Source organism: Wyeomyia smithii, chromosome 3, assembly GCF_029784165.1.
Source record: "Wyeomyia smithii strain HCP4-BCI-WySm-NY-G18 chromosome 3, ASM2978416v1, whole genome shotgun sequence".
Classification (NCBI taxonomy): Eukaryota; Metazoa; Arthropoda; class Insecta; order Diptera; family Culicidae; genus Wyeomyia; species Wyeomyia smithii.
This window is the reverse complement of record NC_073696.1, coordinates 1,056,371-1,072,543: the sequence shown is the minus strand read 5'-3', so window position 1 is coordinate 1,072,543 and position 16,173 is coordinate 1,056,371. Positions and strand designations below refer to the sequence as shown.

General features: G+C 38.9%; 1 protein-coding gene across 1 annotated transcript in view; it reads right to left on the bottom strand.

Moving 5' to 3' along the window:
* LOC129727189 (neuroglian-like) overlaps positions 1 to 15,930 on the bottom strand; it is a 47,204-nt gene extending 31,274 nt beyond the window's left edge. Inside the window, exon 1 of the mRNA XM_055684747.1 lies at positions 15,216 to 15,930. Coding sequence (XP_055540722.1) covers positions 15,216 to 15,282 — 67 coding nt within the window. The 5' untranslated portion in view covers positions 15,283 to 15,930. The remainder of the gene's footprint in view (positions 1 to 15,215) is intronic.
* Positions 15,931 to 16,173: the final 243 nt, after the last annotated feature.

Below are 16,173 nucleotides of genomic sequence, written 5' to 3'. Positions count from 1 at the left end.
CCAAATTATTTGTATTTTTGTTTAACATAGTCTAAGTGTACTAACCCGTGAACCAATGTCAACCGATATTAGGCTTCGAAAAATTGCGGAAAAATATTCGATGTGAACGTTACCGTTTGTGGAAGTGAGGGGGCACTGTCTAAGATGTAAGCCCTGGGCCCTTAAAAGAGACCTTCCGTGTCCACCCCGGAACATCCAGACCAGGTGTTGGGGCTTAGCACGAAGGCACTAATTTACTTACTTACTTCAGCAGCCTAGAGCCGGGGTGGCTCGTGCCGTATCGAGAATTTTCCTCCATTCTACTCGGTCCTGGGCTACTCGTCACCAATTTCCTAGACGTCTCGATACTCGCAGATTCGCTTCAACCTGGTCAAGCCATCTAGCACGTTGGGCCCCTCTATTCCTGGTGCCGGTGGGGTCCTTGAAGAGAACCGATTTTACCGCGCAGTCATCCGGCATCCTCACGACATGCCCGGCCCATCGTAGCCTCCCGACCTTTGTCAGGTGTGCAAGTAGTGTTTCTAGCTCGTGGTTTATACGCCTACGCCACTCTACGCTCTCGGTTTGTACTCCACCAAATATTGTCCGCAACACTTTCCGTTCAAATACGGCCAGTGCGGCAAAGTAGGCTCGATTTCCAGCTTGAATACGTCGTTGGACCTCCTTACTTGTGTTATTGTTGGCGGTTACCAGAGATCCCAAGTATACGAACTCCTCTACCACTTCGAGTTCGTCGCCGTCCATGATCATCGTCCGTGGGAGACGAATGTTAGTTTCTTTCGAGTCTCTTCTTATCATATACTTGGTTTTCGATGCATTTATTTCTAGTCCAACTCTTCTAGCTTCCACTTTTAGTCTGGCGTAGATTGCCTCCGCCGTCGCTGAGTTTTTTGTAATAATGTCCAGGTCGTCTGCGAAGCCTATGAACTTTTGCTGAAAATCGTGCCTCTCGTTTCGATGCCCGCTCGTCGAATTACACCATCAAGGGCAGTATTAAACAACGTGCAGGATAATCCATCTCCTTGTCTCAACCCTCTGCGCGCTTCGAAGGGGTTCGAGAGTGTCCCCGACACGCACACGTAACACATCACTCGGTCTAAGGTAGCTTTGATAAGTCGTGTAAGTTTATCCGGAAAACCGTAGTCGTGCATTATTTGCCATAGCTGGTTTTGATCGACTGTATCATACGCTGCCTTGAAGTCCACGAAAACATGATGTGTGGGCACGTTGTACTCCCGGCATTTCTGAAGGATCTGCCGGAGAGTGAAAATTTGATCCGTAGTAGCGCGTGCTTGTGTGAAGCCCGCTTGATACTGCCCTACGAGTTCTTTCGCTAAAGGAGCTAGACGGCGGAGTAGGAGCTGGGAGAGGACTTTGTAGGCAGCGTTGATCAGCGTAATGCCGCGGTAGTTGCTGCATTGTAGCCGATCGCCTTTTCTAAAAATGGGGCATACAACTCCTTCCATCCATTCCTCCGGTAGTCTCTCTTCCTCCCAAGCCACTAAAGCCTCCGTAAAACAAAGCCCAGGGAAGGGACAGCCTCACTCCTTAAACGGTAATAGCCCCAAATAAATATATATTTGTAACGGAAAGATCGCAACGAAAAAAGACGGCAAAAAGTCCGCACCAATATTACCCACCCCTTAAAATGATCCAGAAAAAGTTTATACCACTTGTGCAACTGCACGAAAAATTGGTATCCGGTATGGAGATAGGAGAGTGAGAGAGAGAGGACAAGCGAGAGAGAGAGAGAGAGAGAGAGAGAACAAGATCGGGAAGGTGACAGATTGAGCAAGGATAGTCTGAAGATAGCCATCAAAGAAGACAATTAGAAAAATTTAAGTTGAGACGAAAATTTGGAAAGGTGATAAAAATTGGAAAACGTTGCGGCAAGTTTTGCCAGCCAGAGTTAGCGGTCGAGCCAGTGTGTCATCCATACAAGTGCCGGATCGACGTTCGGCAGAGGGCGACTACCGAAAGCCATCATACTCTCCCCCATGACTTCAGCACAAGGTCACGAGTGGCCGGAATCAACTTCCCGGCGTTTACACCTTCATCGCCGTTCGAACACGAGGCGTTGTGGAGGCGGTCCACCTGGCACTGAGGCCTTCTACCCTGCTGCGGCGGATCTTCTGGGTGAGCCGCGTGATACTTCGGACATCCCATGCGAGCCGTGTAAATCTTCTGACCCTTCGACATCAACTGGAACGCGTGTCATCAATTTCCTTTCTTTTGTATATAAAGAGCCAGTTACCCTTTCCTTAACGTCTCTTGGTCGTTCCGCTTCGCTAACGGTAAGTCGTCGGGTTGCATGAGTCCCCCAACAGTCGGTTGCCGACCCTGAGCTAACCCCATAAAGAGCTAGCTGGGTTGAGTGAGAGCTAATCACTTATAATTTGGGGACGTTGTCCTTTTCAGCTGTGTTGTGGGTCTTGGATTTTTTACCAGCTTTCTTGACCTCATCCAGGCTGGCCGAGTTCACAGTTTGTCCTTTCTTCTTCGCTGTTAAACATTGGTTGGGATTGGTACAGTCCGGTTCCTAATTCCGTTGACTACTTTATAAAACTTTCTAGTGTCGTGCCTGGAGAACTATTCTTAAGCTTCCACAAGAGATCGTTCGCGATGCTTGCGCTTCTTGCAATGGTAGAATCATAGAGTCTCTTTTCAGCTGCCTCCATCACTATAAGATCTCAGGCAAACAAAAATCGGAAAAGTCACTGTCGCCGATCTATTTCTCTTTATTTTTTATATACTAAATATACCTACTTCAACAATGAAAAGTTCCAAATTTCAGGACCGTATCAGGTACTATACCTATATGAAGATGAATAAAGATGAAAATTCGTAAAAAATGGCTTTTCTTTTTTCGAGAAAAAGATTTTATCTTTAAGCAATTTCAATTTTTTTATCATCATCAACAATTTCAAAAAAAGTGTTTGATTATGTGGTATATTGGGTAAAAACAGCATAACAAAAAGAAAAAAATGAGAAAAAATCATTATTTTCAGTCGGCCTCTTTTTACTCCCAGAAGCTTTCGGGGTGGGTCCTTGTTTATTTTCAAGGTTTGGGTATTTACTAACAAGTTCTAAAGAGTTTTCCTGCAATCACCTGGGACTAAGCGGTTTGGAACGTATTAAAAACTTTGACTCCTCTACATAAAATCAAAAATATTTTCATCCTTTTTTGAGACTGGACACCCTTTTTTTCCTGTATGGACTTCCTCACTGCAACCAGAATCGTGGATCTATTGTGATATATGCCCGGGTGTCTGCTGTATCCTGCACTTCTATTAATAGCAATACCGCTATTGAAAAGTGGCATGCTTATTAATATTGTTCATCAGTGCTTGTGTGTAATGTGATACTCTTCCTTACACGCTTACTGTTCTACTATACCGATACTCGTTCTTCTTGCCAAATATCACCAATTATAATTCCCTGGAGAAGTTTCGTCGTGCGTCCTTCTGGCCAGTTTTATTGATAAGAGGGACTTATTTTTTGTTAAGAGGAAGCCACGCAAAGGTAGTGTAGTTTTTAGCGTAAAGTAAAGGTAACTGGTGGGGAGCCTGAGAATAAACCCATGCTTAAGTCCTTTTTCACATCGGATGGCCTGGTTCTACTAGGATTCGAACCCACGAGCATCCGCTTGACAAAGCGGACTCTGTAACCTTGCGGCTACGCAGCTCTCCGACTGGACACCCTAATAACCCAGCAAACAAGAAGTCGTATAAGGATATTAATTCTAAGTCGCTCAAATGTGCATATCTAGTTTGAAATTACATAAGATGCAACATAAAATTTGTTTATATCGTATAAAATTTAAATCCTATAAAACGCAATATTAGGTTATACGAGCCGTTGCGGAACAGAGTGGTCTAAAGACCATTTTTTTCGAAAATGAGTTTTTTGCACAAACCACAACTTCTCAAGAAACTGAAGTTTGGAGATTGAGAAAATTTCGAAAAATCGAAGTTTAAAGTTGATTTATACCGTGTTGAAATTTCGTCCGAAACAGAATGGCCATTTTGTTTCGGAACAGAGTGGTCTATGTACATAAATCGGTGTAATACTATCATGTAACACGTAACATGTAGCATATTACATGTGATAAATAACATGTCACTTGTTCTGTACATGTCACACGTAATATGTAACACGTTACACGTAATGTAACACGAAAAATGTAACATGTAAAATATTATGTAATAAGTAACATGTTGTGTTACATGTAATGTTACACGTGACATCTTACATGTGACATGCTATATGTACCATATAACATGTGACAGTAGCCATTTTATACGAGTTATCGTCACTTTCTTTTCATTTACCAGGTTTGTGTACATAGACCACTCTGTTCCGAAACGATTCGAGGATTCCAGTGAATATATATATGAAGTCAGAGTGGTCTATGTACATTGGTGAGATAAAATCACCGAATTCGCAAAGAAACTGTTAATTTTATGTATCCCCATGTCAAACCACTTCATAACCTTTTTATTAGAACATTTTGTTTGAAAGAATCCGTTGAACAGAATTTTATTCAGAGATTTTTCGAAAATTGCTTCTCCGGAAAAATGTATACATTTTCTATCATATTTCTAGAACGCCTGGCCCGATATTTACCAAACTTGACACACATGTTCCGTACATATTAGAGGTACTCACCAGCGTATGAAATGGGAGGATAAAAGGGGGAGAGGGGATGAATTCCGAACAAGTCCTTGTATAATTTCCTCTTTTCAAAAAAAAAATCCTCTATCAAAATTTGACCGTAATACGGTCACCAATGATCTTATGTAACTTGTTTTGATCATACCAAAGGTGTTGAAAAAATGATAAAAATATTTTTGTTCGCTTGCTTGTATAAAAATGTCCCATATTGGGTTCTGGGTCAATAAACCACGGTGATCAGGAATCCAGTATTACAAGACTTGGTTCCTTTCTGCTTGTTGTCGCAATAAAAGGATGCACTCCCGCACTGAATAAGGCCGCGATAGCTGGCAAAACACCGCGTTCCATAGTTCAGCTGTCACCCAAGATGAAAAAACAGACGATTACAGAAACTCTTCTAAGTTTTATAACATACGACCGAGATTCGCACCGCGGTTGGGAGCCGATCTTCACAAAGATTACTCGTATGTATCTCAATCAGCAGCCCGAGTAAATTAAGATTTTTTTTTGTGTGTAGACCCCACTGCGACCAGTAGTTGTTTGATCTATTGTGGCATTGTCCGGACGTTTTTGCTGTTTGCACATTTCTGTTTTTTTTTACCATTTTGCAGTGCTACTTATTGAGAAGTAACCTGCTCCGTGTTATAGTGATTTTTGTCTTCTCCTACAGACTTAGTAACCTACTACCTTCCTTATCGACCTTATCATATCCTCCTGCAGGCTATCACTCTAAAAGCATATAACGTGCTATAGTCTATGATATTATCGAAGCTTTAGATCAGTGGTTATCAGGTCTGGAGCGAAGTTATAGTACTTTTTGTCTTCTCAATCAGATTTAGTAACCTAAGCGAAATTAAGATAGTTACGTTCCAACAAGTGGTGATAGGTTGCAGAACCTTGATTTATACTACACGCTAACAAATGTCACAGGCTCTCCGCCAAATATTTAGGCTTGCAAATGACTCCGCGGAGAAAAAGATATGGAAACCCCGGCTCTATACATTTTAAATTAAATCATCGTTGAATAATTTTCAAATTTGTATGTCAGCAAATTTACCGAGTACAATAACATTTATTTAGTTCATGGTGAGTGAAAATGATAAAAACCCTGACAATACGTTCAATTTCAACAATTTTAGATTGGAATCGCAAATCTTTGCACTTGTATTACTTTTGAACAAAAATGAGTTAAATATATTTGGATATTTTTTGGAACAGTTTTTGAATTTTAACATTTAAAAGAATAATTTTATTCCAGTGAAGACGTGTGGTGATAGTTATTTTTCTGCTTTTTTGTCATAACTCTATTTTCGTCTGCCAAGGCGAATGTTCCGGTTAACTGCCGAAAGGCCGCTCGAAATAGCGTAGCATTTTTTTTTGCAAATAAGATAATATAATTACCATTAATGGGAAATTTGTCCAACTCAATTATCTATCTTAGTTTTTTTTTTAATACTATCTGAAAAAAGTCCATTTTTTCACCGCAAACGTTAGTAGCGAAGACGGTATTGAACTACGAACTGCAATAATCACTCCGCCGCCACAGGATTTATTACTGTTTTTAGAGCAGCGATCAGAACGAAAAACGGTATAATCTGTATCAAACAGCTGAAGTTGATTTACGAATCAAGCTAAGTTTCCGTCAGCACGATGCAGCCATAAGATGAATCAGACACTGGTTTTGCTGCGTAGACCCCGAACGTTTTGACAGCAGTTTAATAGCGGTGCAGAAATTGGAAGACTGGTTTTCATCAGCTGTTCATTGTTGAGTGTGGCACCAAACGACGAGCTATGACAGAAGAAAGAAGGGTGATTTTTATGAAAATCCATAAAAGGCAATGACTTAACTGGACTAGAGGCCTTGTGACCACCATATTCCAACCGCGGTTGGTCCACTAAGTTTACCCAGTCAGGTGAGACGCAGGTATTGACAAATCGATTTGCGGAAGTTTCCTCGTGTTTGGTATCCAAAACTCCTGAGATCTATTCCTATGATCTTCGAAGGCACGATAATATATCACTTTCGGCCATGTAAATGACTCAAGCGCATTATCTTTCGGATGTAAATCGACACCGACTTTGAATGAAACAAAAGCGAACGATTTCAAATCAGCATCTTTCTTTATTAATTTCCTGACAAACAATTGAGTGCTAGGCATACAATTCTGCACAAGTGCGGCTGCAACGTCCTCCTCAGACACGTGCAGGACAATGCGTGAGAGGTTTAACCAAATTTTTTCCTGTGACTTGGCCATAGTCTTTACAACTACGTTTATATGCTCAGCCGATCGCGTTCCGCTGAGCGATTTTTGGCGCTTTTGGGTAGTTTTGGAGTTTCATCTGGAGCAAGTATTCTCGGGCGCCTAGTTGAGCGGCTGCTGCATGATACGGTCGTAGCGGACTGTATCTCTTCCGAGACACACTTAATTGAAGCATTGGTTTTAACTAAGCTCATCTTTAATGCCGTTTTAACAACAGTTGATTAAATCCCTTCACACACTTCTAGGCTCAAGTAAAATTTTTACTGCAAGTCAACGTGATGGATGATTATTTTCAGCAAAAGTGTTTCAGTAGTTCATTTACAATCACTAAAAAAACACCATAGAGCTTTAACTTGCGGGTCTCTTTTCATTGAAGATTTTGTTTTTCAATATTGCTATTCGAAGACGTGAAACCATTAAAAATGAACACCATTTTCTTTGTTAACATAGACATACACGAAAGTTTATACATTATACTGTTTTATTCCATTACTTATATGAAAATGAATATTTAGCTGCACAGATTCAGGGTCTTTTCTATCACATTTAATTAAACATCCGGTTGGTAAGTTCGATTTTTCATGCAACATTAAAACAAAACTAGCATTTATGGATTTCCTGAGAGTCTACTGCACCAGATGTTTTCCCTCTATTTTTGCCATTATCAAATTCAAAATCGTTTACATAATATCCATAATGTGCAGTTACAACAAATCGTTTAATACACATTTGTTTTAATCATCCATCTTGAACAAAACAAGAAGGAAACTCACAAAAAATCACACACTGTCAGAAATACGTCAACCGAACGATCAATTTTCCACATATCATCAATCCATGGAAATGCTTCCATCCAATCTTGAAAACATCACCCAAAATGGGAATACATACCAGCTAGCCAGAGACTGAATCTACATTGACACTGGAAATGGAACAAATCAAACCCGAGGAGAAATTCCAATTCGAACCCTTTCTAAATTGAAGATTTCAGCTCGGTTCGTGCTCACAACAGACCGTGCAATGCAACAGTGCAACCTCCCCTTCTGCTGTGATATGAGAACTCGGCTACCCGCAGTGACAAAAACCACTTCGCCGCCGATTTGCGGAATCCGGGTCGAGTGCTATGGGGACTGGTGTCAAGAGCGTGCCCTAGCACTGAGACTGCTTGTACTCATTTTATCTTGTTTCAATACTAAAATAGGTGAACCTCTTACACAGAACCTTCGAATACGCAAATTTCATTATACCCTCTACGGAACCCGGAACACGATCTTCGAGCTTTTTGTCAATATTTATTCGATTCGTCGTAGCTCCGCAGAAAGATCATTAAAAATTGAGCTTGCCTTACTGGAAGGACTTCACCCTTCAACTTCAGAAATTAATACCATCCACTTTGGCCCGCACAAAGATACTTATAAGCTAGCGGGCTGAGCGTCATCATCGTTTCTGCAGTTTGTGGCTCGAGTGCTCCTCTGCTTCGCTATCAACAACGCCGAGCAAGAAAGCAAAAGTTCTTTAATTATGCATGCCCTATTATGCCCTCGAAGATAGATTGTGCATAAAATTTCGATTCGACAGAAAGAAGAGAGAGATAACCACGAGAAGCCGATAAGGATTTTCACTTTTCGCGAATTAGAATAGCGAAATAAAGTTGTTATGTAAATTATGTGAATGTCGCCGTCAGTGATTTGGTTTGAAGGTTCAATCAGTGAATGTTAATACTTTTGCCTGTTTCACGGATAGACGTGACGTTCTGAATGAAAAATATTTTATTCCAAATCGGATCAACGAATTTGAAAGATTCTGTATTGTGTCCGTTTTGTTTTGTTTTACGTCAGGTTTATCTTGAGGTTTAAATCTTGAAAAAAGCAATTTTCAACTTCTGCCGCCTTATATTTCGAGAACAAAGCCACCATATTACTTAGAATTCACGTAGTACGTACAACAAATTCAAGCTGAAGTAGGCTCATTGTCAAGCATACAAGATCGTGCTTATGAAAAAAAATTAAGCTCAAATGTTTTTATCAGGTTTTGAACGAAAATTCTAGGCTCCTGTTTTTATAGAATGGGGTAATTAACTTGGTTAGTCTGCTTCTAACATTTATAACTCAAAAACTGTTCGTTGTAGAACCAAAGTTAGTAACCATGAGTAAGCTATGAAATACTCTGAATTAGCAAAAAAAAAATCAAAGGAAATTTCACTATGAAAATATGAAAAAAAATTTTTACAACTGTTATATGTCTTAACTTATCCTATCCATAGGTATTACATGAAAACAAAATACAAAAAGGTCTTTTTCTATGCAGGGAATGCGTTCCAAATTTTTATGGGCCCGCATGAAAAAGACTTTTTTGAGTTGCAAAAATAACGAAGAAAACCGTCCCAAAATGTTTGAACCTCGTTTGAATATGATAGTAGTCAATCTAGAGACCGAAACGCATTTTTTTAAATTTAGAGTATTTACACCAAAAATGTGATTTTTAAAAAAAAACTGATATATGATCACTAGCCCAAAACGGAAAACGTGATTAGAATGAGGTCGATATCTTACACCGTTTTTGAGTAATGGAGAAAAGACCTTACTGTAATGTCCTTCCTGAAGATTTCACCACTGGGAAAGTTTTTGCGGTTTATCTTTACAATTAATCTTTCTTCACTGATGAAATACGTTTGTTTTTTCAGATTTTTTTTCTCTCAAGTATCATCCAGAAAAGTAAACTCTTTAATAATAAAATTCATTTCACATCCATGGTTCTTTAATGTGAATTGTCCATCATACTTAAAGCCACGGGCTGAAAAAGGAGTCGGACCCGCCAAAACTCGTGAGGCATGGTTTGTTTTATACGATATCAATCACATCCCGAGCCTTCATAAAGAAAAAAATCCTAAATCATTAAATCCTCTATGCTTCGGAGGTTTTTTTTTTTTTTAAGGGGGGATTTGTTAGTAGCTTAAGTATTTATGATAAATATTAGTAAATAATGAGTATGTGTGTCCAATCACAAATGGTGACTTCTCAACACTGTTAGAAATTTGAAATTTTAATTGTTAGGATTTGTTTGCTTTCGCAATAAGGACTTATCATTCGTAGGGATTTAAACCTACTTGTCAGAAAAGGGGAAGTAAACTTACAACTAACTTAATTGCTAACTTATTGGCTATAAAGAGAGCTTATCGTAGCAATTGAGGATTGCAACGATTTTTGTCGAAAATTGTTAATAATTTTATTTGACATAGCTTCTAATGGTTCAACACCAGTAAGTCTATGTAATTCGAGTGTACCAAACCAAGGAGGACGCTTCAAAATCATTTTCAGAATTTTATTCTGAATCCTTTGGAGCGTTTTCTTCCTTGTTGAACAGCAACTTGACCAGATCGGTACAGCATAAAGCATTGCTGGTCTAAAAATTTGTTTGTAAATCAAAAGTTTGTTCTTTAAACAAAGTTTAGAATTCCTGTTAATGAGAGGATATAAACATCTCGTATATTTGATGCACTTGGCTTGTATACTCTCAATGTGCTCTTTGAAAATAAGTTTTTTATCATAAATTAGTCCCAAGTACTTAACCTTGTCGGACCAACTTAAAATAACCCCATTCATCTTGACAACGTGATTATTGTTTGGCTTGAGGAAAGACGCCCTAGGCTTATGCGGAAAAATTATCATTTGAGTTTTAGAAGCATTGGGAGAGATTTTCCACTTTTGCAAGTAGGAAGAACAAATATCTAAACTTTTCTGCAATCGACTGCATATGACACGAAGGCTTTTTCCTTTTACGGAAATGCTTGTGTCATCGCAGAACAATGACTTTGTGCATCCTGGAGGCAAATCAGGAAGATCTGAAGTGAATATGTTGTACAGGACTGGCCCCAAGACTGAACCTTGAGGTACACCTGCTCTGACAGGAAATCTATCAGATTTTGAATTCTGATAGACAACCTGCAGAGTTCGATCAGTAAGATAATTTTTTAAAATTTTGATAAGGAAAATCGGAAAATTAAAAGTTTGCAATTTCGCAATCAAACCTTTATGCCAAACACTGTCGAATGCTTTTTCTATGTCTAAAAGAGCAGCTCCAGTGGAATAACCTTCAGATTTGTTAGCTCGTATCATATTAGTAACTCTGAGCAATTGATGAGTAGTGGAATGCCCATGGCGAAATCCAAACTGTTCATTTGCAAAAATTGAATTTTCGTTGATGTGTGACATCATTCTGTTAAGAATAATTCTCTCAAACAGTTTACTTATTGAAGAAAGCAAACTGATTGGTCGGTAACTTGAAACTTCAGCTGGATTCTTATCCGGCTTTAAAATTGGAGTAATTTTTGCATTTTTCCATAATTTGGGAAAATATGCAATTTTGAAGCAGCAATTGAAAATTTTCACTAAAAATTCCATTGTGCTCTCAGGGAGATGTTTGATTAGTATATTAAAGATTCCTTCGTCACCAGGTGCTTTCATATTTTTGAAATTTTTAATAATTGATTTAATCTCATTCAAGTTAGTTTCAATTATTTCTGCAGGTAAAAAATTCTGGGAAGAAATTAAATCAAATTGACGTGTGACTTCATTTTCAATTGGACTCACAAAATTCAAATTTGAGTTATGAACACTCTCAAACTGCTGAGCAAGTCTTTGAGCCTTTTGTTCATTGGATACAAGAAAACGTTCACCATCTTTTAAAACTGGAATAGGCTTTGAAGGTTTCTTAAGAATCTTCGACAGCTTCCAAAATGGTTTTGAATATGGTTTCAATTTTTCAACTTTAGTCTCAAAATTTTGATTTCTCAGAAGAGTAAATCTATGTTTAATCTCTTTTTGTAAATCTTTATAAATAGTTTTAAAAACAGGGTCACGAGAACGTTGATATTGACGTCTGCGGACATTTTTCAAACGAATTAGAAGTTGAAGATTTTCGTCAATTATTGATGAATCAAATTTCACTTGAGCCTTTGGAACAGAATAATTCCTGGCATCAACAATTGCACATTTTAATGCTTCCAAAGCGGAATCAATATTCACTTCGTTTTGCAAATCAAGCTCATTATTGAAATTTCTCTCAATATGAGTTTTGTATCTTTCCCAATTAGCCTTGTTATAATTAAAAACAGAGCTCATAGGGTTTAAAACTGATTCATGTGATAAAGAAAAAGTTATTGGAAGATGGTCAGAATCAAAGTCAGCATGTGTGATCAAATCACTACACACATGACTTTGATCTGTTAGCACCAAATCAATTGTTGAAGGGTTTCTTACAGAAGAAAAGCATGTAGGACTATTCGGAGACAAAATAGAATAGTATCCTGAAGAACAATCATTGAATAAAATTTTTCCATTGGAATTACTTTGAGAATTATTCCATGAACGATGTTTAGCGTTAAAATCGCCGATTATGAAAAATTTCGAACGATTTCTGGTGAGTTTTTGTAAATCACCTTTAAAATAATTTTTGAGCTCGCGTGTGCATTGAAATGGTAAATATGCTGCGGCAATAAATAAAATCCCAAGTTCAGTTTGAACTTCAATTCCCAAAGTTTCAATAACTTTCGTCTCAAGATGGGGAAGAGCACGATGTTTGATTCGGCGATGAATAACAATTGCAACTCCACCGCCGGAACCCTGAATCCTATCATATCTATGAACCACGTAATTGGGATCATATTTTAATTTTATGTTAGGTTTCAAAAATGTTTCAGTAATAATTGCAATATGCACATTATTTACTGTTAAAAAATTAAAAAGCTCATTCTCATTGGCCTTCATTGAGCGAGCATTCCAATTTAATATTTTAATTGTTTTATTTAAAATCATTGCTAAATTTTAAATTAGAAACAATTTTAATAGTAAAATTTGTGCCTATTTGAATGGCTTCAAACATTGATTTTGCCTGCAACATGGCGTTCATAAGATCGAACATTGCCTGTTGCAAAAAAGAAAGTTTACCTGCCGTAATAGGCCCCAGGCAGTTGACATTAGAAAAAATATTTTCGGTAGCAATATTAGCTGGAGTGATAGGTGTACAATTATTTTCTAGCGTGTTTTGCTTACCCATATTAACGGTCATTTTCGAACTACCAACACTAGGCGGTATAATGTTCGAACTACCTGTAACCTGTGCATAAGTTAAACGGGTATGCAAAGGAGTAGGTAAACTATGCGTCACTGGTACGCTTGGAGAATTTTGTTTTGAAGTTGGTTTTAATTGAGAAATTGAATTTTGTTTACCTTGCCTTGCCTTAACAATTGCTAACCGGACTGGGCATTGATAAAAATTTGACATATGGTTGCCGTTACAATTCGCACAGCGAAAATTTTTACTCTCTTTCACAGGACATGTGTCCTTTTTGTGAGAAGAGTCTCCACAATTAAGACATTTTTGGTCCATGTTACAGAATTTGGAACCATGGCCATAACGTTGGCAAGTACGGCATTGGGTGATATGCTTTTCACCTCCGCCATACTTCCTATAAGTTTCCCACTTTACACGCACATTATACAAAGCATGTGCTTTTTCAAAAAATTTTAAGTTGTTAACCTCATTGCGGTTAAAATGAATTAAATAATTAACAAGGGAAATTCCAGTTCTCTGACTGTTTTCGCCTCGTGATTTTTGTTTCATTAGAATTACTTGGGTAGGGGCTATGCCAAGTAATTCTGTTAAAGTAAGTTTGATCTCATCAACGGTTTGATCGTTGGTGAGACCTTTCAAGACAACCTTGAACGGCTTGGCGTTCTTGGTGTCATATGTAAAAAATTTGTACATCTTGTCAGTTAAATACTGGACAAGACGATCACGACCCTTTACTGAGTCGGCTAATAAGCGGCATTCACCTCTACGGCCAATTTGATAGGTAACTTTAACGTCAGAAACAAACGTTGAAAGTTCCTTTTTGAATATATTAAATTCAGAAGAAATAGTTACCACAATAGGTGGAACTTTCTCCTTTTTTAAAGATTTTATATTTTGTATAGTTTCATTATTGGTAACTTCCATTCCACCAGCTTCTTGCTTAGGCAAAATATCAAAAGGATTGTCACTACAGACACTCGAAGTGTCAGAAAGAGATGCCTCTTTTTTCCTCCCCGCAGCGATGCGAGGTTTCTTTTTCCGTCCAGCCATTTCAGGTGGTACGAAAAAAGTTAAAACAAACGTTAATTTCAAAAGTAGGTAGTCTTGAGAAAGACTGATGGGAAATAACTTTCAGGTAGTCTTTAAAAGACACACTGACAAAACACAAACTTTGAAGCTATAGGCAGTCAAAGACCAGTCCACAAGCAACCGAAAAAACGTCTGACCTGTAGGACAGTTCAAGACGCACTGAAACGATTTGTTTCGGAGGTTGAATCAACATTTGTTTTGTTGATTTACGATCCAAATTATCCTCAATTCAGGACTAATATCTTCCCCCCACAATTTTTGTGTTGAAATCAATACCAAGCATTGATTAATACCGAAGAAAGTAATTACAGCATCCAAGCCGACCACGTGTTCTCGGCATTTCTCATATTTCCACCATCCATAAAAGCCAATAACAGGCACTGGATCATAATTAGACAGTTTGCTTCCGGTTTCACGCCGCTGTATCACCATCAATCATACCGTCTTGCGGCTAAGGGCGCACTCACACTCTCTCTCTCTCTCTCTCTCTCTCTCTCTCTCTCTCTCTCTCTCTCTTTGTCTATCATATTTGAAAACGTGAAAAGGAGGAAAAACTACAGAAAGCCACACAAGTGCGAACAGTGTTGGCTTCAGGCTGGTATAATATTCATTGCTTCCATATTTTTTCACAGTTGTTTTGTCTCCAGTACCAGAGCATGCTGTGAAGGACAAAAAAAGCAACAACAACAACAACGGCGGCGGCATCGCGGTAAGAGCTGTTGACACTCACAACGCGTGGCCACCAAAAGAGTGTGAGAAAAGGCGGTACAGAGCGTACCGGCGTCATCAACTGCATCTTGGAAAAACCTTGGAGGCTGCATTCTCCACACTTCTTGTGTTTTGCTTCGCTATTCTTTGTTCTAAATTTGAATAAAAATTTTCCAGTTGCGTCGCATTTCCGCTCAGTTGGCCTTGAGACGGAGACGAAGTTTCTGACTGCTTTGTTTTTTTTTCTTCTTCTTCTTTCCACTAGCTTCCGTTTACCGTCTGTGTGAGCCGTTTGCCAGTTATGAATGTTATGCTTGTTTTCCACTGCACAAATCCAATTAGTCTTTCGCACTACAATCCGGTCGTTGCTCGCTGCTCACAGTTGAATAGCATTTGAAAACAAAAACTCACCGATAATGAGAAAGACGAAATTTAATCCAAACTGCATTCGGGTGACGGTAATCCTAAGGTTCGCCATTGTTTAATCCTTTTTCCGTTCCCGCTGGCGTCGAAACACTTCGACGGAAGGTAACCAACCCGTAGACGACTGTAAGCACTAATTATTTTACTTTTGCGGACAATATTTTCCTACGAGCGGAGAGACTTTTCGTTTCGCGATAGCGGAATCACTTTGAGGCTTTTCACTACGCTGCTGCTGCTATTTCTGCATGTTTAATAATTGCATTCTGCATTTTGCTCCTCCACTTGCAGCGGCGTAATTTAAATAAATACCGTGTCGGAACTCAATGCATAACTTGTTATGAGCTGTTACACTGGCTTTTGTTTTCTGTTGCGATTTAAACCGGGCACAAAACACCAAATTGGATTACGAAAGCACTGGCAAGGCTGCTGTTTGTGGTAACATTCACCCAAATTCCAAATTCACGATTACCAGTCCAACCGTCACCTAATCCTTTTCCGGCTTTGGCGAAACTCGCCCTTTTAATTTTGTAGAACCAACCAGCTAAAACGCGTACGGGCAGTAATAAATTAATCACCACTCGCCCTTCGCTATTAATCAGAGCAATCGCGCGTCCCTCGATTTCCACAGGTCACTATAATAGTGGGGAACAATTTTCCATTTGTCAACAATACCGACCCGTCCGAACAGTCAACCGAGACTGGCGATGGGTGCACAGTCGGAGCGAAGTGTGCCATGATCGCACGCACTGGGATGATATGTCACTCACGAGTGGTCGAATGAACCCGAGAGAAAAAAGAGAAAGTAGGTGCTGTGGTGAGTTTTTCCCTAGCAGTGGTGAATGGTTTTCCTCTTTGTCCAGCGGTTGAGCTTTCCGGATGGCTGTTTCTTTATCGTCCCATGATTATTTCATATTAAATGTGTTTCTTGGAAATGAATTCATACACA